We start from the raw sequence: 25,193 nt of genomic DNA on the forward strand, positions 1-25,193 counted from the left end.
CTGAGGTTACAGGCTCATTTACCACACTGAGGTTACAGGTTCATTTACCACACTGAGGTTACAGACTCATTTACTCTCCGTGTCCCTCTCCTCCTCTCTGTCCGTGTCCCTCTCCTCTTCTCGGTCCGTGTCCCTCTCCTCCTCTCTGTCCGTGTCCCTCTCCTCTTCTCGGTCCGTGTCCCTCTCCTCCTCTCTGTCCTAAAGCTACTCTCCTCCTCTCTGTCCTAAAGCTACTCTCATCCTCTCTGTCCTAAAGCTACTCTCCTCCTCTCTGTCCTAAAGCTACTCTCCTCCTCTCTGTCCGTGTCCCTCTCCTCCTCTCTGTCCGTGTCCCTCTCCTCCTCTCTGTCCGTGTCCCTCTCCTCTATGTACATGTCCATATTCTCCTCTCTGCCCGTGTCCCTCTCCTCCTCTCTGTCCTAAAGCTACTCTCCTCCTCTCTGTCCTAAAGCTACTAGCCTCCTCTCTGTCCTAAAGCTACTCTTTTCCTCTCTGGCGGGCACTGCGTCTCCTCAGAGGTATAATGCTTTGCTTTGACTGGCAAGCAGGGGGCAGCCAAGAGAGGTTAAATGAGGCAAGTGATGTTTTATATTAACTACCAAAATAGGCAGCTGTGAGGGAAAGCCTATAGGGAGTTTCTCCTCTACTCTGGCTCTGAATTTCACTTTTGGAATCTAAAAGGAACAAAAGTTTACTGGGTGGATATTTCTGTGCCACCAAAAAATGGTGGTTATAAAGTGGATGAAGAGAGAGAATTCTGTAGTACACACACACACACACACACATTTTTCTGAGAAAACATACATCACCAGCACCTGGATGAGTCAAATGATTTTATTGTTCTGCTGTGATTGTGCCACACAGGCCTGAGATCACACACAAAGTGCAGCACACACCATGTAGGACAACACTCATCACACAAGACAACATAGATCATCCCCATAAACACAGTAAAAAACAACAAAAGAGTGCAACCAATCAGAAAACTGGGAGAATAATAACAACGATCTGAGGATTATTATTTGGCATGGACCATGTGGCTTGCCAGAACTGAGGAGTATTATTTGGCATGGACCGTGTGGCTTGCCAGAACTGAGGAGTATTATTTGGCATGGCCCGTGTGTCTTGCCAGAACTGAGGAGTATTATTTGGCATGGCCCGTGTGGCTTGCCAGTGTTTGGTCCACTGGGACACAGAGAGGAGGCATTTGACACAGTCATTGTTCCATCTCAGGTAGGTAAGTCGCACACCGTGCTGCTTTGGCCAGGTTAAAGTCATGGGAGAAGTGGCAGTAAACGAGCGGAGAGGGCTGTTCCCAGGGATCAAGGAGGAACCACCTCACTGATCCTGTTCTACCGGTCTGTCCATACTGTAATCCACCCATCTCCTTGGTCATGACAGCTATGTATGAACTATTTGGCCCTGTCAACATTAGCACAGTTTCTCTCTATATATAGTAGCCAACACCTCATAATGAAGAAACAAATATTACTGCATGTACTATGTCATTCAAGTTTACATTTGTCATACCTTTTGGGGATCACAAGTACAGGTTATGACCTTGATAGCATTGTACAGGCTTTGTGAATGTATTGTATGATAAGTGTATCAATGAAGTAGGATTTGTACATGATAATATTTCAGAAACAATATCAACAGGTGAATACATGGTATGATATGGTCAATGATAGGGTTGTTCCATGAAATAAGGGATATTTTAAGGAATTGTGCACAAATAATTCACTTTAAAAGCCGGTAATATTAAATGAAGTGCCTTTTAATATAGACCACATGGAAAAGTCAATAAATCCAATATGAATAAAGACTTGCTAAATTGCTCTCTGCATTCTGCATTTTGACATGTCTGTCTATGCACCCTCTAGCCACTGTGCTTCTACATCTGCATTGCTTGCTTTGATTGTAACTTCTAGACTTTAACCCACTTAACCAAGATGTATCCACATGTTCAGCTTCATTGTAAAGCCCTAGTTATTTTGTTGCTTTGATAAAGTCATTTCTAAAGATTATTATTTATTTCATGTGATTAGTTATTCATTTTAAAAGGTCAAGAAAACCTGTCCATTTTAAGGTCAAGTCTGTTACATGAACTGATTTAATATGCTAAAACTATTCATTTAAAAAAAAAAATTTTTTTAAGAAACATTGAAAATCTAATAGTCATTGGCCATTTTCTGGTGTTTTGTGATGGAGAACTGAGCAGGTCGAGCACCAACCCTGTTACCTATAGACAGACAGGCTCTAAATATTTTAGAGGCCTGGTGCAGTCCAAAACGTGATGTTATTTATATTTCCACACTTTGAGGATGGAATAATACTGTGAAACCGTGAAAAAGATGATAATGCCATTTTAGTGTAAGAAATGTTTGAAGAAAAAAAACAAACACCTGAAATGTCTGCCTGTTTTGGTGGAATGGCGTTCTGGCCTGCCTGGTGACATCACCGGTAAATTTGTTAATAGACCAATAAGAAAGAGAGTTCCAAACCTCTCTGCAGCTAGGTTTACATTCTCCCCAGCCAACTCAGACCACTCCCAGACAGTCCTAGCAAAATTCTTGCTTGAGAAATTGTTCTTTGCTAAGAAGCTATTTTTGTTTCCTTGTTGACCATTTCAATTGACATCTATCACATTAAGGTACTTCACTGTTACCCAGAAATGATTTGATATTGAGATTAAAAACAGCTGCATTGGACGGTAACAAAAATATTAAATTGTGAAGCTTGCATTCAATTGCCCGTCCCTGTTGCACACAAAAAGCTTCCATTCCCTCTGTCACAAGGGGAGTTATGGCTGATTTAAGATGAAGTCGTCAACCCTGTTACTTTATTCAGCACTTAATAGGCCTTACTATAGTCATTTTCTTTTACCTCTTGAGATGGGAAAACATGTTTTTTATTAAGTTGAAAATTGACCGAATGTTAAAATGAGGTGAAATATAATTCTAAAATGTAGTTACACTACTCAAAAGGCATCTAATTAGTGGAACCACCCAATACCTTTGTGAATATAAAAAGGCAAAAGCAGGATACAAAGGAAGATGCTGTTTACGATCAACGCTATTGGTTCGCCTTTCCCACAGAGAGAATTTACAGTACTGTACAATTTAAAATAAAACATGGTAAACATTTTTAAAAAGTAAAGAAAAGTAAACATTTTAAAATCTCTATACCATTGCATTGCTTTGGAGTAATAGCAATCGAGTCAAACGTTTGGTTGTGTTCCTGAGAGACTCATGTGGCCTGCATGCCTGTCCCCAGTGGCTGAGGCCCCAGGCTGGATGTCCAGCAATGTCCAGTGGGGCCTGGGTGGGGATGGAATGGGGGACAGGGGGTGGGCCTGGTTGTCTGGTCCTGTCCTGTGGATTACCTGAGTGAGGGGCTGGCAACGAGACGCAGGTGGCTGGGTTTGGTGGGGATGGAGGGCTTGTTGCCGTGGGGGAGAGGGGTCTGTGTGGAGGGGGTGGGGCATGTCACACTGAAGGTCTTCATGAGCTGAGCCACCCGGCCACGCCCTGTACAGGTGTCCCCGACCCCATCAGACACCACATCCTCAGACATGGTCCTACGAGAGGCTGCCATCACACGGATATCTGGGAGAGGTAGACAGAGACAGAAAGAGAGAGGAAGAAAAAATAAAGAAAGAGAGATTGACAGAAAGAAAGAGACAGAGAGAAAGACACAGACAGACAGACAGACAGACAGACAGGGGGGGAGACAGAAAGACAGGGGGGGGGAGACAGACAGACAGGGGGGGAGAGAGACAGACAGGCGGGGAGACAGGGGGGAGACAGAGAGGGAAAGAGAAAAACAGAAAAAGAGAGAGAAACAGATGAACGGTTAGAGGTGTCTTGCATCATCTAATAGAGCTGAAGTGGACTATGGTTACTACGTCTTGGTGTGTTGGTTACTACGTCTTGGTGTGTTGGTTACTACGTCTTGGTGTGTTGGTTACTATGTCTTGGTGTGTTGGTTACTATGTCTTGGTGTGTTGGTTACTATGTCTTGGTGTGTTGGTTACTACGTCTTGGTGTGTTGGTTACTACGTCTTGGTGTGTTGGTTACTATATCTTGGTGTGTTGGTTACTACGTCTTGGTGTGTTGGTTACTATGTCTTGGTGTGTTGGTTACTACGTCTTGGTGTGTTTGTTACTGCGTCTTGGTGTGTTGGTTACTAAGTCTTGGTTACTACGTCTTGGTGTGTTGGTTACTATGTCTTGGTTACTACGTCTTGGTGTGTTGGTTACTACATCTTGGTGTGTTGGTTACTATGTCTTGGTGTGTTGGTTACTATGTCTTGGTGTGTTGGTTACTACGTCTTGGTTGCTATGTCTTGGTTACTACGTCTTGGTGTGTTAGTTACTACGTCTTGGTTGCTATGTCTTGGTGTGTTGATTATTATGTCTTGGTGAGTTGGTTACTATGTCTTGGTGTGTTGGTTACTAAGTCTTGGTTGCTATGTCTTGGTGTGTTGGTTACTATGTCTTGGTTGCTATGTCTTGGTGTGTTGGTTACTATGTCTTGGGTTACTATGTCTTGTTACTATGTCTTGGTGTGTTGGTTACTACATCTTGGTGTGTTGGTTACTATGTCTTGGTGTGTTGGTTACTATGTCTTGGTGTGTTGGTTACTACGTCTTGGTTGCTATGTCTTGGTTACTACGTCTTGGTGTGTTAGTTACTACGTCTTGGTTGCTATGTCTTGGTGTGTTGATTATTATGTCTTGGTGAGTTGGTTACTATGTCTTGGTGTGTTGGTTACTAAGTCTTGGTTGCTATGTCTTGGTGTGTTGGTTACTATGTCTTGGTTGCTATGTCTTGGTGTGTTGGTTACTATGTCTTGGGTTACTATGTCTTGTTACTATGTCTTGGTGTGGTGGTTACTATGTCTTGGTGTGTTGGTTACTATGTCTCGGTGTGTTGGTTACTATGTCTTGGTGTGTTGGTTACTATGTCTTGGTGTGTTGGTTACTATGTCTTGGTTACTATGTCTTGGTGTGTTGGTTACTATGTCTTGGTGTGTTGGTTACTATGTCTTGGTTACTATGTCTTGTTACTATGTCTTGGTGTGTTGGTTACTATGTCTTGGTTACTATGTCTTGGTGTGTTGGTTACTACGTCTTGGTGTGTTGGTTACTATGTCTTGGTTACTATGTCTTAGTGTGTTGGTTACTATATCTTGGTGTGTTGGTTACTATGTTGTCTTGGTTACTACGTCTTGGTGTCTTAGTGTGTTACTATATCTTGGGGTGTGTGGGTTACTACTTCTTGGTGTGTTGGTTACTACATTTTGGGGTGTTGGTTACTACATCTTGGTGTGTAGGTTAATACGTCTTGGTGTGTTGGTTACTATGTCTTGGTTTATATGTATTGGTGTGTTGGTTACTATATCTTGGTGTGTTGGTTACTATGTCTTGGTTTATATGTATTGGTGTGTTGGTTACTACGTCTTGGTGTATTGGTTACTATGTCTTGGTTTATATGTATTGGTGTGTTGGTTACTATATCTTGGTGTGTTGGTTACTATATCTTGGTGTGTTAGTTACTACGTCTTGGTGTGTTGGTTACTACATCTTGGTGTGTTGGTTACTATATCTTGGTTTGTTATTTACTATGTCTTGGTGTGTTGGTTACTATATCTTGGTGTGTTGGTTACTACGTCTTGGTGTGTTGGTTACTACGTCTTGGTGTGTTGGTTACTACGTCTTGGTGTGTTTGTTGCTACGTCTTGGTGTGTTGGTTACTACGTCTTGGTGTGTTGGTTACTACGTCTTGGTGTGTTGGTTACTACGTCTTGGTGTGTTGGTTACTACGTCTTGGTGTGTTTGTTACTACGTCTTGGTGTGTTGGTTACTATGTCTTGGTGTGTTGGTTACTACGTCTTGGTGTGTTTGTTACTACGTCTTGGTGTGTTGGTTACTACATCTTGGTGTGTTGGTTACTATGTATTGGTGTGGTGGTTACTACGTCTTGGTGTGTTATTTACTACGTTTTGGTGTGTTAGTTACTACGTCTTGGTGTGTTGGTTACTACATCTTGGTGTGTTGGTTAATATGTATTTGTGTGTTGGTTACTACGTCTTGGTGTGTTGGTTACTATGTCTTGGTGTGTTGGTTACTATGTCTTGGTGTGTTGGTTACTATGTATTGGTGTGTTGGTTACTATGTATTGGTGTGTTGGTTACTACGTCTTGGTGTGTTGGTTACTATGTATTGGTGTGTTGGTTACTACGTCTTGGTGTGTTGGTTACTACGTCTTGGTGTGTTGGTTACTACGTCTTGGTGTGTTGGTTACTACGTCTTGGTGTGTTGGTTACTACGTCTTGGTGTGTTGGTTACTATGTCTTGGTGTGTTGGTTACTATGTATTGGTGTGTTGGTTACTACGTCTTGGTGTGTTGGTTACTACGTCTTGGTGTGTTATTTACTACGTCTTGGTGTGTTATTTACTACGTCTTGGTGTGTTAGTTACTATGTCTTGGTTACTATGTCTTGGTGTGTTGGTTACTATGTCTTGGTGTGTTAGTTACTATGTCTTGGTTTGTTAGTTACTATGTCTTGGTTACTATGTCTTGGTGTGTTGGTTACTACGTCTTGGTGTGTTGGTTACTATGTATTGGTGTTGGTTACTACGTCTTGGTGTGTTATTTACTACGTCTTGGTGTGTTGGTTACTATGTCTTGGTGTGTTAGTTACTATGTATTGGTTACTATGTCTTGGTGTGTTAGTTACTATGTATTGGTTACTATGTCTTGGTGTGTTAGTTACTATGTATTGGTGTTATTTACTATGTCTTGGTGTGTTGGTTACTACGTCTTGGTGTGTTGGTTACTATGTCTTGGTTTGTTAGTTACTATGTCTTGGTTACTACGTCTTGGTGTGTTAGTTACTACGTCTTGGTGTGTTATTTACTACGTCTTGGTGTGTTGGTTACTATGTCTTGGTGTGTTAGTTACTATGTATTGGTTACTATGTCTTGGTGTGTTAGTTATTATGTATTGGTTACTATGTCTTGGTGTGTTAGTTACTATGTATTGGTTACTATGTCTTGGTGTGTTAGTTACTATGTATTGGTGTTATTTACTATGTCTTGGTGTGTTGGTTACTACGTCTTGGTGTGTTATTTACTACGTCTTGGTGTGTTATTTACTACGTCTTGGTGTGTTAGTTACTACGTCTTGGTGTGTTAGTTACTATGTATTGGTGTGTTAGTTACTATGTATTGGTGTGTTAGTTACTATGTATTGGTTACTATGTCTTGGTGTGTTAGTTACTATGTATTGGTTACTATGTCTTGGTGTGTTAGTTACTATGTATTGGTGTGTTAGTTACTATGTATTGGTGTGTTAGTTACTATGTATTGGTTACTACGTCTTGGTGTGTTAGTTACTATGTATTGGTTACTATGTCTTGGTGTGTTAGTTACTATGTCTTGGTCAGTTGCAAAGCCTCCCTGTAACTGGTGAATGCTAATGATAGAAGTCTGATTATTCATGGCAAATTCTTCCTGATTCCATCTCCTCACCTATTATTCACAGAATATTCTCCCGGATTCCATCTCCACCTAATTTCACAGAATATTGTCCCTGATTCCATCTCCTCGCCTATTTTTCACAGAATATTCTCCCTGATTCCATCTCCTCACCTGTCATTCATAGAATATTCTCCCTGATTCCATCTCCACCTATTATTCACAGAATATTGTCCCTGATTCCATCTCCTCACCTATTATTCACAGAATATTCTCCCTGATTCCATCTCCACCTAATTTCACAGAATATTCTCCCTGATTCCATCTCCTCACCTATTTATTATTCACAGAACATTATCCCTGATTCCATCTCCTCACCTATTATTCACAGAATATTCTCCCTGATTCCATCTCCACCTATTATTCACAGAATATTCTCCCTGATTCCATCTCCTCACCTATTATTCATGGGATATTCCCCCTGATTCCATCTCCTCGCCTATTATTCACAGAATATTCTCCCTGATTCCATCTCCTCACCTATTATTCACAGAATATTCTCCCTGATTCCATCTCCTCACCTATTATTCATGGGATATTCTCCCTGATTCCATCTCCTCACCTATTATTCATGGGATATTCTCCCTGATTCCATCTCCTCGCCTATTATTCACATAACATTGTCCCTGATTCCATCTCCTCACCTATTTTTCACAGAATATTCTCCCTGATTCCATCTCCTCACCTATTTTTCACAGAATATTCTCCCCGATTCCATCTCCACCTAATTTCACAGAATATTCTCCCTGATTCCATCTCCTCACCTATTATTCACAAAATATTCTCCCTGATTCCAACTCCTCACCTATTATTCACAGAATATTCTCCCCGATTACATCTCCTCACCTATTATTCACAGAATATTGTCCCTGATTCCATCTCCTCACCTATTTTTCACAGAATATTCTTCCTGATTCCATCTCCTCACCTATTATTCACAGAATATTGTCCCTGATTCCATCTCCTCACCTATTATTCGCAGAATATTCTCCCTGGTTCCATCTCCTCACCTATTATTTGCAGAATATTCTCCCTGATTCCATCTCCTCACCTATTATTGACAGAACATTGTCCCTGATTCCATCTCCTCACCTATTATTCACAGAATATTGTCCCTGATTCCATCTCCACCTAATTTCACAGAATATTCTCCCTGATTCCATCTCCTCACCTATTATTCACAGAATATTCTCCCTGATTACATCTCCTCACCTATTATTCACAGAATATTGTCCCTGATTCCATCTCCTCACCTATTTTTCACAGAATATTCTTCCTGATTCCATCTCCTCACCTATTATTCACAGAATATTGTCCCTGATTCCATCTCCTCACCTATTATTCACAGAATATTCTCCCTGATTACATCTCCTCACCTATTATTCACAGAATATTCTCCCTGATTACATCTCCTCACCTATTATTCACAGAATATTGTCCCTGATTCCATCTCCTCACCTATTTTTCACAGAATATTCTTCCTGATTCCATCTCCTCACCTATTATTCACAGAATATTGTCCCTGATTCCATCTCCTCACCTATTATTCACAGAATATTCTTCCTGATTCCATCTCCTCACCTATTATTTGCAGAATATTGTCCCTGATTCCATCTCCTCACCTATTATTCACAGAACATTGTCCCTGATTCCATCTCCTCACCTATTATTCACAGAATATTCTCCCTGATTCCATCTCCTCACCTGTCATTCATAGAATATTCTCCCTGATTCCATCTCCACCTATTATTCACAGAATATTCTCCCTGATTCCATCTCCTCACCTATTATTCACAGAATATTCTCCCTGATTCCATCTCCACCTAATTTCACAGAATATTCTCCCTGATTCCATCTCCTCAACTATTATTCACAGAATATTGTCCCTGATTCCATCTCCACCTAATTTCACAGAATATTCTCCCTGATTCCATCTCCTCACCTATTATTCACAGAATATTCTCCCTGATTACATCTCCTCACCTATTATTCATGGGATATTCTCCCTGATTCCATCTCCTCACCTATTTTTCACAGAATATTGTCCCTGATTCCATCTTATTCGCAGAATATTGTCCCTGGTTCCATCTCCTCACCTATTATTTGCAGAATATTGTCCCTGATTCCATCTCCTCACCTATTATTCACAGAATATTGTCCCTGATTCCATCTCCACCTAATTTCACAGAATATTCTCCCTGATTCCATCTCCTCACCTATTATTCACAGAATATTCTCCCTGATTACATCTCCTCACCTATTATTCACAGAATATTGTCCCTGATTCCATCTCCTCACCTATTTTTCACAGAATATTCTTCCTGATTCCATCTCCTCACCTATTATTCACAGAATATTGTCCCTGATTCCATCTCCTCACCTATTATTCACAGAATATTCTCCCTGATTACATCTCCTCACCTATTATTCACAGAATATTCTCCCTGATTACATCTCCTCACCTATTATTCACAGAATATTGTCCCTGATTCCATCTCCTCACCTATTTTTCACAGAATATTCTTCCTGATTCCATCTCCTCACCTATTATTCACAGAATATTGTCCCTGATTCCATCTCCTCACCTATTTTTCACAGAATATTCTTCCTGATTCCATCTCCTCACCTATTATTCACAGAATATTGTCCCTGATTCCATCTCCTCACCTATTATTCACAGAATATTCTTCCTGATTCCATCTCCTCACCTATTATTTGCAGAATATTGTCCCTGATTCCATCTCCTCACCTATTATTCACAGAACATTGTCCCTGATTCCATCTCCTCACCTATTATTCACAGAATATTCTCCCTGATTCCATCTCCTCACCTGTCATTCATAGAATATTCTCCCTGATTCCATCTCCACCTATTATTCACAGAATATTCTCCCTGATTCCATCTCCTCACCTATTATTCACAGAATATTCTCCCTGATTCCATCTCCACCTAATTTCACAGAATATTCTCCCTGATTCCATCTCCTCAACTATTATTCACAGAATATTGTCCCTGATTCCATCTCCACCTAATTTCACAGAATATTCTCCCTGATTCCATCTCCTCACCTATTATTCACATAATATTCTCCCTGATTACATCTCCTCACCTATTATTCATGGGATATTCTCCCTGATTCCATCTCCTCACCTATTTTTCACAGAATATTGTCCCTGATTCCATCTTATTCGCAGAATATTGTCCCTGGTTCCATCTCCTCACCTATTATTTGCAGAATATTGTCCCTGATTCCATCTCCTCACCTATTATTCATGGGATATTCTCCCTGATTCCATCTCCTCACCTATTATTCACAGAATATTGTCCCTGGTTCCATCTCCTCACCTATTATTCACAGAACATTGTCCCTAATTCCATCTCCTCACCTATTATTCACAGAATATTGTCCCTGATTCCATCTCCTCACCTATTATTCACAGAATATTCTCCCTGATTCCATCTCCTCACCTATTATTTGCAGAATATTGTCCCTGGTTCCATCTCCTCACCTATTATTCACAGAACATTGTCCCTGATTCCATCTCCTCACCTATTATTCACAGAATATTGTCCCTGATTCCATCTCCTCACCTATTATTCACAGAATATTCTCCCTGATTCCATCTCCTCACCTATTATTCACAGAATATTGTCCCTGATTACATCTCCTCACCTATTATTCACAGAATATTCTCCCTGATTCCATCTCCTCACCTATTATTCACAGAATATTCTCCCTGATTCCATCTCCTCACCTATTATTCACAGAATATTCTCCCTGATTCCATCTCCTCACCTATTATTCACAGAATATTCTCCCTGATTACATCTCCTCACCTATTATTCATGGGATATTCTCCCTGATTCCATCTCCTCACCTATTTTTCACAGAATATTGTCCCTGATTCCATCTCCACCTAATTTCACAGGATATTCTCCCTGATTCCATCTCCTCACCTATTATTCACAGAATATTCTCCCTGATTACATCTCCTCACCTATTATTCACAGAATATTGTCCCTGATTCCATCTCCTCACCTATTTTTCACAGAATATTCTTCCTGATTCCATCTCCTCACCTATTATTCACAGAATATTGTCCCTGATTCCATCTCCTCACCTATTATTCACAGAATATTCTCCCTGATTACATCTCCTCACCTATTATTCACAGAATATTCTCCCTGATTACATCTCCTCACCTATTATTCACAGAATATTGTCCCTGATTCCATCTCCTCACCTATTTTTCACAGAATATTCTTCCTGATTCCATCTCCTCACCTATTTTTCACAGAATATTGTCCCTGATTCCATCTCCTCACCTATTATTCACAGAATATTCTTCCTGATTCCATCTCCTCACCTATTATTTGCAGAATATTGTCCCTGATTCCATCTCCTCACCTATTATTCACAGAACATTGTCCCTGATTCCATCTCCTCACCTATTATTCACAGAATATTCTCCCTGATTCCATCTCCTCACCTGTCATTCGTAGAATATTCTCCCTGATTCCATCTCCACCGATTATTCACAGAATATTCTCCCTGATTCCATCTCCTCACCTATTATTCACAGAATATTCTCCCTGATTCCATCTCCACCTAATTTCACAGAATATTCTCCCTGATTCCATCTCCTCAACTATTATTCACAGAATATTGTCCCTGATTCCATCTCCACCTAATTTCACAGAATATTCTCCCTGATTCCATCTCCTCACCTATTATTCACAGAATATTCTCCCTGATTACATCTCCTCACCTATTATTCATGGGATATTCTCCCTGATTCCATCTCCTCACCTATTTTTCACAGAATATTGTCCCTGATTCCATCTTATTCGCAGAATATTGTCCCTGGTTCCATCTCCTCACCTATTATTTGCAGAATATTGTCCCTGATTCCATCTCCTCACCTATTATTCATGGGATATTCTCCCTGATTCCATCTCCTCACCTATTATTCACAGAATACTGTCCCTGGTTCCATCTCCTCACCTATTATTCACAGAACATTGTCCCTGATTCCATCTCCTCACCTATTATTCACAGAATATTGTCCCTGATTCCATCTCCACCTAATTTCACAGAATATTCTCCCTGATTCCATCTCCTCACCTATTATTTGCAGAATATTGTCCCTGGTTCCATCTCCTCACCTATTATTCACAGAACATTGTCCCTGATTCCATCTCCTCACCTATTATTCACAGAATATTGTCCCTGATTCCATCTCCTCACCTATTATTCACAGAATATTCTCCCTGATTCCATCTCCTCACCTATTATTCACAGAATATTGTCCCTGATTACATCTCCTCACCTATTATTCACAGAATATTCTCCCTGATTCCATCTCCTCACCTATTATTCACAGAATATTCTCCCTGATTCCATCTCCTCACCTATTATTCACAGAATATTCTCCCTGATTCCATCTCCTCACCTATTATTCACAGAATATTCTCCCTGATTGCATCTCCTCACCTATTATTCATGGGATATTCTCCCTGATTCCATCTCCTCACCTATTTTTCACAGAATATTGTCCCTGATTCCATCTCCTCACCTATTATTCGCAGAATATTGTCCCTGGTTCCATCTCCTCACCTATTATTTGCAGAATATTGTCCCTGATTCCATCTCCTCACCTATTATTCACAGAATATTCTCCCTGATTCCATCTCCTCACCTATCATTCACAGAATATTCTCCCTGATTCCATCTCCACCTATTATTCACAGAATATTGTCCCTGATTCCATCTCCTCACCTATTATTCACAGAATATTCTCCCTGATTCCATCTCCCCACCTAATTTCACAGAATATTCTCCCTGATTCCATCTCCACCTAATTTCACAGAATATTCTCCCTGATTCCATCTCCTCACCTATTATTCACAGAACATTATCCTTGATTCCATCTCCTCACCTATTATTCACAGAATATTCTCCCTGGTTCCATCTCCTCACCTATTATTCACAGAATATTGTCCCTGATTCCATCTCCTCACCTATTATTCACAGAATATTCTCCCTGATTCCATCTCCTCACCTATTATTCATGGGATATTCTCCCTGATTCCATCTCCTCACCTATTATTCATGGGATATTCTCCCTGATTCCATCTCCTCACCTATTATTCACAGAATATTCTCCCTGATTCCATCTCCTCACCTATTATTCATGGGATATTCTCCCTGATTCCATCTCCTCACCTATTATTCATGGGATATTCTCCCTGATTCCATCTCCTCACCTATTATTCATGGGATATTCTCCCTGATTCCATCTCCTCACCTATTATTCACAGAATATTCTCCCTGATTCCATCTCCTCACCTATTATTCATGGGATATTCTCCCTGATTCCATTCTCTCTAGCCCTCTTCCTCCCTCTTTTCCTGCTCTCCCTTTCTCCCGCTCTCTACCCCTCTTCCTCCCTCTTTTCCTGTTCTCCCTTTCTTCGGTTCTCTCTACCCCTCTTCCTCCCTCTTTTCCTGTTCTCCCTTTCTCCCGTTCTCTCTACCCTTCTTCCTCCCTCTTTACCTGCTCTCCCTTTCTCCTGTTCTCTCTACCCCTCTTCCTCCATCTATTCCTGTTCCCACTTCTTTCTACCCCTCTTCCTCCCTCTTTTCCTGTTCTCCCTTTCTCTCCAACTCGTTCTTTCTGGGCTGTGGTCTGCCAGACTGGAGGCCATCCTCAGAGGAAGTGGAGCAGGGACGCAGCTGGGTGTAGTGTGTGCGTTTGTGAGAGAGAGGCCACAGTGTTTGTGAGGGGGTGTAATTGAGGGATGGCGGGATGGGAGCTGAGGAGCAGAGGAGAGGAGGAGGGCTGCAGGGACAACGATGGAGAGCAGAGATACCACAAGGCTTGAGGAGCAGAGGAGAGGAGGAGGGCTGCAGGGACAACAATGGAGAGCAGACAGACACCACAAGGCTTGAGGAGCAGAGGAGAGGAGGAGGGCTGTAGGGACAATGATGGAGAGCAGACAGACACCACAAGGCTTGAGTAGCAGAGGAGAGGAGGAGGGCTGCAGGGACAACGATGGAGAGCAGACAGACACCACAAGGCTTGAAGAGCAGAGTATTTTTAGCGCCGTCCCCGGGGAACACAGATGTGTACACACATACACACTCACACATATACACACACACATACACACTCACACATATACACACTCACACATATACACACACACATACACACACACACACACACACACACACACATACTCACACACACATACATACACACTCACGCATACACACACACACATACATACACACTCACGCATACACACACACGTTCATTTTACAACACATATAGATTGGTCAGACACATGGTCGCTCACACCACATTCTCTCCAACACACGCATAACCACACACACACACAGACTCAGTCAGGCATGCGCCTGTCTCTGACTAACCCCACCTCATAAAGTCAGACACACGTGTAGAAGTTCTGTATGCAGCCCAGGACAGCCAGTCAGTTCTATGGCCAAAGAAGATTTGAAGTGAACACTTGATAGCGGTGTGGCATGAAAGAGAGAGGCCTAAACTAGCTTTAAAGGTTTTCCTTTTCGTTTGTTGTTTTTTCTACTTTCCTTCGCTTGCCCTCTCTCGCTCCACCCTCCCTCAGCCTTCCTCTGCCGCCCTCCCTTCCTCTCCATCTCTCCCCCTCTCCCTCAGCCCCCTGACCCGCGGTTCCTGTGTTAATGTCCTCTCGCCGCGCTGCGTGGGCCTGCTTCTGATTGTCTCGCTGTGTTGTGTGGTCGCCACGGAAACCCTGGATAGGCTCCAGCAATTGAGGCGGACACACATACACGCACGCACACACAAACACGCTCGCATACACACACAGGCACACACATTCATGGTCAGAGGCTTTTTTGCGCTTGGGGTTTTGGTACTGGTTCTTAGTGGAAAGCTTAATGCAAGGAGTACATGTACAGTATATGCGCGTGTGTGTGTGTGTGTGTACGCGCGCTTGCACATGTTTGAGAGTGCCAATGTGTTCAATGTGTTGAAATTTTTTATTTTTTCATTTATATTTTCATCCCTCTGTGTATATATCCATGTGAGGAAGGTTAACCTGATACCTCTCTGGAGGTAGAAATTAAACACCAGACTAACCTGTCTTAACAAACCAAAAACTGCCCCAACCCAGGCCGAATATTCTGCCTGAAACCCAAAGCCAAACATCAAGCCGATGAACTCTCAGCTCTGTCAATGCAAACGGAGCGGAAGAAAGCAGTCCGCTCCGCGGGTTAACTAACTGTGCAGCCATTTGTAGAAAACCTTGGCAACACCTGATCACAGTTGCATGACTTTCCTTCTGCTCTCAAGCCACTGGTCAATACAACGGTGACTGTGTCTGTCTCACTGTGACCACTGAGACACCCCAGCCCACCCCAACCAATACAAAGAGTAGGAGGAGAAGGGGGGCTGCATTGTCACCCATCAGCACCAAAATATAAGCAGGCCTATCTCTTTAAATATCTCCTCCTTTCTGGCAGGGAGGGACAGGGCAGAAGTGGGGCACAGGGTAGAATTCCGGAGTGGCTCGTCTGTGCAATGAGCCAGGCCGCAGGGGGGGGGGGGGGGGGGGGGTGTACGGCATGGCGCTGTGTGGAGGCTGGGGGCCCCATAACTTATCAGCTCCGGCCGAACGTCACCCAGGGCCAGTCGCCCAGGGCCAGAATCGGGAAGTAGCACTGGAATGTGTGTCCTTCCCTCTGAAGGTGAAGAGAGGAGAGGAAAGCCGAGGGAGAAGAGCACAAAAAGCCACACTCCACGAGCCAACAGCTGCAGGAGACTGATACACTAGCATGCACGCGTATGAACAATACTCACTATCCCAACCCCCCCACCATTGACGGGCATGACTCTAGCTCAATATACTCATTAACACACTCATATCTTACACATCAACACATATCAACACATACAAATAAAACATGTGGAAACACATATAGTAAAATCCCATACATAAAACATGGGCACCTACATGTACAGCATTTTACATTTTAGTAATTTAGCAGACGCTCTTATCAAGACTGACTTACAATTAGTGCATTCATCTGAAGATAGCTAGGTGGGACAACCACATATCACAGTCATAGTAAGTACAACCCCAAATAAACACAGCATGTACACAGAGACTAAACCATAGCTGTCTCTCTCTGTTTGCCCAGCTCTCATTGGAGAACAGTTGAATATATGCTTTTTTGGTTACTACATGATTCCATATGTGTTATTTCATAGTTTTGACATTGTCACTATTATTCCACAATGTGGTGAAGACATCATAACTATGAAATAACACATGGAATTATGTAGTAACCCCCCAAAAATGTTAAAATCAACATATTTTAAATGTCAGATTCTTCAAAGTAGCCACCCTTTGCCTTGATGACAGCTTTGCACACGCTTGGCATTCTCTCAACCAGCTTCATAAGGTAGTCCTGGAATGCATTTCAATTAACAGGTGTGCCTTGTTAAAGTTAATTTGTGGAATTTCTTTCCTTCTTATGCGCTTGAGCTAATCAGTTGTGTTGTGCCAAGGTAGGGATGGTATACAGAAGATAGCCCTATTTGGTAAAAGACCAAGTCCATACTATGGAAAGAACAGCTCAAATAAGCAAAGAGAAAGGACAGTCCATCATTACTTTAAGACATGAAGGTCAGTCAATCTGGACAATTTCAAGAACTTTGAACGTTTCTTCAAGTGCAGTCGCAAAAACCATCAAGCACTATGATGAAACTGGCTCTCATGAGGACCGCCACAGGAAAGGAAGTCCCCAAGTTACCTCTGCTACAGAGGATAAATGAATAAATGCTTCACAGAGTTCAAGTAACAGACACATCTCAACATCAACTGTTCAGAAGAGACTGCGTGAATCAGGCCTTCATAATCGAATTGCTGCAAAGAAACCACTACTAAAGGATACCAATAATAAAAAGAGACTTGCTTGGGCCAAAAAACACGAGAAATGGACATTAGACCAGTGGAAATCTGTCCTTTGCTGTGATGAGTCCAAATTTGAGATTTTTGGTTCCAACCGCCGTGTCTTTGTGAATTGCAGAGTAGGTGAACGGATGATCTCCGCATGTGTGGTTCCCACCGTGAAGCATGGAGGAGGTGTGATGGTGTGATGGTGCTTTGCTGGTGATTTATTTAGAAATCAAGGCACACTTAACCAGCATGGCTACCACAGCATTCTGCAGCGATACGCCATTACATCTGGTCTGCTCTTAGTGGGGCTATCATTTGTTTTTCAACGGGACAATGACCCAACACAGGCTGTGTAAGGACTATTTTACCAAGACGGAGAGTGATGGATTGCTGCATCAGATGACCTGGCCTCCACAATCACTTGACTTCAAGCCAATTGAGATGGTTTGGGATGAGTCGGACCGCAGAGTGAAGGAAAAGCAGCCAACAAGTGCTCAGCATATGTGGGAACTCTGTGGAAGACTGTGACTACCCCATGAAGCTGGTTTGAGAGAATGCGCACAGCTGTGATCAAGGCAAAGGGTGGCTACTTTGAAGAATCTCAAATATAAAATATATTTTTATTTGTTTAACACTTTTGTGGTTACTATTTGATTCCATGTGTGTTATTTCATAGGTTATGTCTTCACTATTAATCTACAATATAGAAAATAGTAAAAATTAAGAAAAGTGAAAACAGGATTAGACATTTTTGCAAATATATTGAAAAGAATTAACAAGTATTTAAAAGTATTCATAAGTATTTAAAAGTCATAACTACTTAAAAGTATTCAGACCCTTTGCTATGGGACTTGAAATTGAGCTCAGGTGCATCTTGTTTCCATTGATCATTGAGTTGTTTCTACAACTTGATTGGAGTCCACCTGTGGTAAATTCAAATGATTGGACATGACTTGGTAAGGCACACCTGTCTATATAAGGTCCCACAGTTGACAGTAAATGTCAGAGCAAAAACCAAGCCCTGAGGTCGAAGGAATTGTCCGTAGCGCTCTGAAGACACGATTGTGTCGAGTCACAGATCTGGGGAAGGGTAAACTGAAGGGAAGCATTGAAGGTCCCCAAGAACACAGTGGCCTCCATCATTCTTAAATGTAAGAAGTGTAGAACCACCAAGACTCTTCCTAGAGCTGGCCACCTGACCAAACTGAGCATTCAGGGGAGAAGGGCCTTGGTCAGGGAGGTGACAAAGAACCCAATGATCACTCTGATAGAGCTCTAGAGTTCCTCTGTGGCGATGGGAGAACCTTCCAGAAGGACAACCATGTCTGCAGCACTCCACCAATGGCCAGACGAAAGCCACTCCTCAGTAAAGGCACACGACAGCCCGCTTGGAGTTTGCCGAAAGGCACCTAAAGGACTCTCAGACCTTGAGAAACAAGATTCTCTGGTCTGATGAAACCAAGATTGAACTCTTTGGCCTGAATGCCAAGCGTCATGTCTGGAGGAATCCTGGCACCATCACTACGGTAAAGCATGGTGGTGGCAGCATCATGCTGTGGGGATGATTCTCAGGGGCAGGGACTGTGAGACTGGCCAGAATCGATAGAAAGATGATTGGAGCAAAGTACAGAGAGATCCTTGATGAAAACCTGCTCCAGAGCGCTCAGGACCTCAGACTGGGGCGAAGGTTCACTTTCGAACAGGACAATGAACCTAAGCACACAGCCAACACAATGCAGGAGTGGCATCGGGACAAGTCTCTGAATTTCCTTGAGTGGCCCAGCCAGAGAATGCCCCATTTTTTCAATTTTCGTCTAAAATGACATACCCAAATTGAAATGCCTGTAGCTCAGGCCCTGAATGAAGCAAGGATATGCATATTCTTGCTACCATTTGAAAGGAAACACTTTGCCGTTTGTGGAAATGTGAAAGGAATGTAGGAGAATATAACACAATAGATCTGGTAAAAGAAAATACAAAAGAAGAAAAAACAACAACGTTCTTTTGTATATTTTTTTGTACCATCATCTTTGAAATGCAAGAGAAATGCCATATTGTATTATTCCAGCCCAGGTGCAATTTAGATGTGCAAAGTAGTGTATGTGCAAAGTTTTAGACTGTTCCAATGAACCATTGCATTTCTGTTCAAAATATTGTATCAAGACTGCCCAAATGTGCCTATTTTGTTTATTAATAACTCTTCATGTTTAAAATTGTGCACTCTCCTCAAACAATAGCATGGTATTATTTCACAAAAATAGCTACTGTAAATTGGACAGTGCAGGGAGATTAACAAGAATTTAAGCTTTCTGCCCATATCAGATATGTCTATGTCCTGGGAAATGTTCTTGCTCTTCTTACTTACAATGCTAATCGCATTGGTCTTCGTTAGCTCAACAGTCCCGTGGAAGGGATAACGATCCCGAAGATGTTTTAACCAGATCCAACATCTCTGGAGAGACCTAAAAATAGCTGTGCAGCGACGCTCCCCATCCAACCTGACAGAGCTTGAGAGGATTTGCACAGAAGAATGTGAGAAACTCCCCAAATACAGGTGTGCCAAGCTTGTAGCGTCATACCCAAGAAGGCTCGAAGCTGTAACTGCTTCCAAAGATGCCTCAACAAAATACTGAGTAAAGGGTCTGAATACTTATGTAAATGTGGTTTTAAAGTTAAGAAAAACCTGTTTTTACTTCATCATTATGGGGTATTGTGTGTAGATTGATGAGGGAAAAAAAGATTTAGTCCATTTTAGAATAAGGCTGTAACGTAACAAAATGGAGAAAGTCAAGGGGTCTTTCTAAATGCATTGTAGATGTACTGTACTTAGCCCAGGCAAAAAAATGTTTCAGCATATCTGCTTCGGCAGGAAAAGTAGTTGTATAATGAATTAGATTTTTTTTAAATTCATTACTAAATATTACAGCACCGAAGACATCACTTCACTGTGAAAGAGACTTTATCTATGCTGGTTGGTGATACGGACACGAGTGAAATAAGTGAAATAAGTAAACAACAGATACTATATGTTTGTTGTTGTCAATGTTTGATGCTGTAACACTTGGGGAATAGCTCACAGATTAGCAAGTCCTGTCATGATTACTTGCTTGGTACAGGCAAGCACATCAGCGGTGGAGTTAGAATGATTGTTCTCTGTCTCAGGGAAATAGTTGTAGTGTTTAGCTGTATATACGCAGCTAACTGGTTGGTTGTTTAGTCTTGTTTATACTGATGTCATTTCTATGGAAATGGCCCAGGCTGCTTGCTATAGCTAGTTAGTTAACTAGTCAGTCTGTTAGGCAAGAAAAAGTTGTGTTTAGCAGCAAATTTGTCGAGAGCTCGTGTTTTCTTCTTGTTTGACAGCTTAGCTGTCGTGTTAGGGTAGTAGAGGCCCATGCAATGTAGCTCATATGATGAGTTGGATATTTGTTTACATAGCCAGCTAACAAGTTACTTGTTTTGTCCTGTTTCTACCGATGCAATTAATCTGTCCCAGCTTTGTAACTAATCAGCTTACATTGGCAAACTCTTTAGTTAGTCTGTCAGGCAAGAAAGCAAGAGTTTATTGGAGGAGAGAGAGAGTGAATGTGTGCGTGCGTGTAATTGGGAGGTGTGTAACTATCACACAATTTATTATGGAAACCACTCATTAGGAAGAGAGTATGTGTATGGTTGAGAAAAAGAAAGAGAGAAAGGAAGAGAGACAGTGGGAGAGAGACAGTGAGAGGGAGAGACAGTGAGAGAGACAGTGAGCGAGAGAATGTTCCTGACTACAATTGTATCCTATGTGTTTTTCCTCTCCTCTCCCTCTGTTACTCTAGGTCAGTAAAAGAAAAGGAAGTGATGTGGAGAATCAGGGCTCAGCAGGAAAAGGCAGAGAGGAAAATGAGTTAGAGATGATTGGAGGGAAAGAGATGTGGAGTGGAGAGAGGAGAATGGAGGGAGAGAGAAAGAGGAGGGAGAATAGAGAGTGAGAGGAGAAAGCAGAGGGAGAGGAGGAAGAGGGAGGGAAGAGGGAGAGCCCACCCGACAGGGGAGCCTATGTTTCCATGGCTTGTGTCTGCCCTAAGTCCCATCATTCACCATTGTACCACACAACCTGGGCCTAAAGTGACAATGGCAGGGGGTTTGGGGTTGTTTTTAAAAGTGGTAGGAACTTATACCCTTTCCAGAACTTGTAATGGATCACACCAAGTAAAGGGGCGGGGTTGACCATCTTGACCAACTGAGGAGCAATTACAATGTTGGACGCACAGGCAGAAAATGGTGGAAGTGTGTGTTTTGGGGGATGCTCAACATTGTCATCATAAATGTGTACATTGTGTGGGGGACCCTGCAGATGCCCCTTCCCAAGAGTGTGGCACCAGGGCATGTGACCAAGTTTGAACTCATTTGAAAGCAGGTGAAGTTTGAAGGGTGCAAGAGAGGGTGTGTGGTGTGCATCTGGAGTGGACGCAGGGAAAGGGTGGGAGATGTGTAGAAACCTCCTTTGGGTGCTCAGACATGTTCTGTGCCCCTTTTCAAGATGGGGCCGTGCTTTTAGAAGTTCCATGACATGTTGTAGGCTAAATGCAAACACTAAAGTGACAGTGTGAAATAGGAATTTGTCTTACAATTTTTTTTTATTTTTAAATAGTCTCTGAATATTTGTTTGCATTTTTACAGAAGTAAGAATCATTGTTCGTCAAATAGCTTACCTTATGTGGGACTTGAAATACTTTCTGAATATTGTCTTCTGGTCACATTTTGGATAATTGTATTTATATGTAAATAATAATATGTTATACTTCGTACATTTTAAGTGGGTAATTTAGTGAAATTTACTACAATTGAAATACTTTTAGTTGAGTTTTAATAGTTTTTCTGTGTCTTCACACAACGGAAGACACAATGACGGTTATTCCTGTTGACATGGATGTGGTGTTATATTAAAGAAGAGATTGTGCTCTTTAAAACTAAGTTAGCTCAAGAACAAATTACTATTGAAAGTTATTTGGGGTTTGAAATGTGTGAGAAAATTAGCTTTATATTTGAAAATTCTCAGTTATATACAGCAGCATTCTACAATTCTATTGGGTTCTAAAGGGTTAAGAACAGTATCTGGCAGGATTCAATAGCTGGAATTGTTAGAGTTACGCTGTTCCTTTTCTCTGTGATTGTCATTCTAATGGATTCCAGAAAGAACAAAACCCTGTCCTCAAATATTTACATCAAAAGATAAAGTTATGGGCAAAGACAAGCCAACATCAAATTAAATACTTTTTCTTGAACAAATAACATGGAAAACAACCACTTTATGTGCAGTATTAATTTACCATCCTTACAAACCACTTAGTGCCTTGCAAAAGTATTCACCCCCTTGGCATTTTTCCTATTTTGTTGCATTAAAACCTGTAATTTAAATGGATTTTTATTTAGATTTCATGTAATGGACATACCAAAATAGCAAAGGGGTGAAGTGAAATGAAAAAATAACTTTCTAAAAAAATAAATTCTAAAAAATAATAAAAGGAAAAGTGGAGCGTGCATATGTATTCAACCCCTTTGCGATGAAGCCCCTAAATGAGAGCCTTTTCATGTATCTATTTGGTTTGGTCAGGGTGTGATTTGGGGTGGGCATTCTATGTTTTGTTTTCTATGATTTTGTGTTTCTATGTTTTGGCCGGATATGGTTCTCAATCAGGGACAGCTGTCTATCGTTATCTCTGATTGGGAACCATACGTAGGTAGCCCTTTTCCCTCCTTTCTGTGTGGGAAGTTGTCTTTGTTTGTGGCACATAGCCCTTAAGCTTCACGGTTGTTTTGTATTGTTTATTGTTTTGTCGGCGTCATTTAAAAAAAAGGAATATGTACCCTCCCCACGCTGCGCTTTGGTCCAGTTCTTTTGACGGCTGTGACACTAAATAAGATCTGGTGCAACCAATTACTTTCAGAAGTCACATAATTAGTTAAATAAAATCCACCTGTGTGCAATTTAAGTGTCACATGATCTCAGTATATATACACACCTGTTCTGAAAGGCCCCAGATTCTGCAACACCTCTAAGCAAGGGGCACCACTAAGCAAGTGGCACCATGAAGACCAAGGAGCTCTCCAAACAGGTCAGGGACAAAGATATGGAGAAGTACAGATCAGGGTTGGGTTATAAAAAAATATATTTGAACAGCACCCGGAGCACTATTAAATCCATTATTAAAAAATGGAAAGAATATGGTACCACAACAAACCTGCCAAGAGAGGGCTGCCCACCAAAACTCATGGACCAAGCAAAGAGGGCATTAATCAGAGAGACAACAAAGAGACCAAAGATAACCCTGAAGGCGCTGAAAAGCTCCACAGCGGAGATTGGAGTATCTGTCCATAGGACCACTTTAAGCCGTACACTCCACAAAGCTGGACTTTACGGAAGAGTGGCCAGAAAAAACGTTTGGTGTTCGCCAAAAGGCATGTGGGAGACTCCCCAAACATATGGAAGAAGGTACTCTGGTCAGATGAGACTAAAATGTAGCTATTTGGCCATCAAGAAAAATGCTATGTCTGGCGCAAACCCAACACCGCTCATCACTCTGAGAACACCATCCCCACAGTGAAGCATGGTGGTGGCATCATACTGTGGGGATGCTTTTCATCGGCAGGGACTGAGAAACTGGTCAGAATTGAAGAAATGATGGATGGTGCTAAATACAGGGAAATCCTTGAGGGAAACCTGTTTCAGTCTTCCAGAGATTTGAGACTGGGATGGAGGTTCACCTTCCAGCAAGACAATGACCCTAAGCATACTGCTAAAGCAACACTTGAGTGGTTTAAGGGGAAACATTTAAATGTCTTGGATTGGCCTAGTCAAAGCCCAGACCTCAATCCAATTGAGAATATGTGGTATGACTTAATGATTGCTGTACACCAGCAGAACCCATCCAACTTGAAGGATCTGGAGCAGTTTTGCCTTCAAGAATGGGCAAAAATCCCAGTGGCTAGATGTGCCAAGCTTACCCCAAGAGACTTGCAGCTGTAATTTCTGCAAAAGGTGGCTCTACAAAGCATTGACTTTGGGGGGGTGAATAGTTATGCACCCTCAAGTTTTCTGTTTTTTTTTTGTCTTATTTCTTGTTTGTTTCACAATAAAAAATATTTTGCATCTTCAAAGTGGTAGGCATGTTGTGTAAATCAAATGATACAACCACCCCAAAAATCTATTTTAATTCCAGGTTGTAAGGAAACTAAATAAGAAAAATGCCAAGGTGGGTGAATACTTTCGCAATCCACTGTAAATGTACATTGCTGTATTGTACATAGGCTGGTCATCTAGGTTTGTACCTAGATGTACCATGGCGAAAAACAATGCACAACACAGTAACTGAGTTAATTGAGACATCAAGTGATTTGTGATGATGTAGCCCAGTTGGTAGAGCATGGTGCTTGCAATGCTAGGGTTGTGGGTTCAATTCCCATAGGGGACCAGTTCAAAAAAGTATTACAAATGAATGCAAACTTCTGTAAGTTGCTCTGGATAAATGTCTACTAAATTGGAAAATGAATGAATAGACCATTTCAGTTTTTTTATGTTCCCCAGCAAAAATGGAATTTCAAACAGAAGGCGGAATTAACAAAGAGTCACTGACAACAACCAAACAAAACAGGTGGGGTTGTCCTGCCATACTACTAAGATGGCCTGCCATACTACTAT

At 41.7% G+C, this 25,193-nt stretch overlaps 1 protein-coding gene across 2 annotated transcripts in view; it reads right to left on the bottom strand.

Annotated features, from left to right (window-relative positions):
- Nucleotides 1–814: 814 nt before the first annotated feature.
- The window catches only part of LOC139388133 (mucin-2), a 77,828-nt gene continuing 53,449 nt past the window's right edge, over nt 815–25,193 (bottom strand). For both annotated transcript variants that reach the window (XM_071134715.1, XM_071134714.1), the window contains one exon: nt 815–3,608. In XM_071134715.1, the coding sequence (XP_070990816.1) occupies nt 3,382–3,608 (227 nt within the window). In that variant the 3' untranslated portion in view covers nt 815–3,381. The remainder of the gene's footprint in view (nt 3,609–25,193) is intronic.

The sequence above is a fragment of the Oncorhynchus clarkii genome, chromosome 29 (genome assembly GCF_045791955.1).
Source record: "Oncorhynchus clarkii lewisi isolate Uvic-CL-2024 chromosome 29, UVic_Ocla_1.0, whole genome shotgun sequence".
In the NCBI taxonomy this organism is placed as follows: Eukaryota; Metazoa; Chordata; class Actinopteri; order Salmoniformes; family Salmonidae; genus Oncorhynchus; species Oncorhynchus clarkii.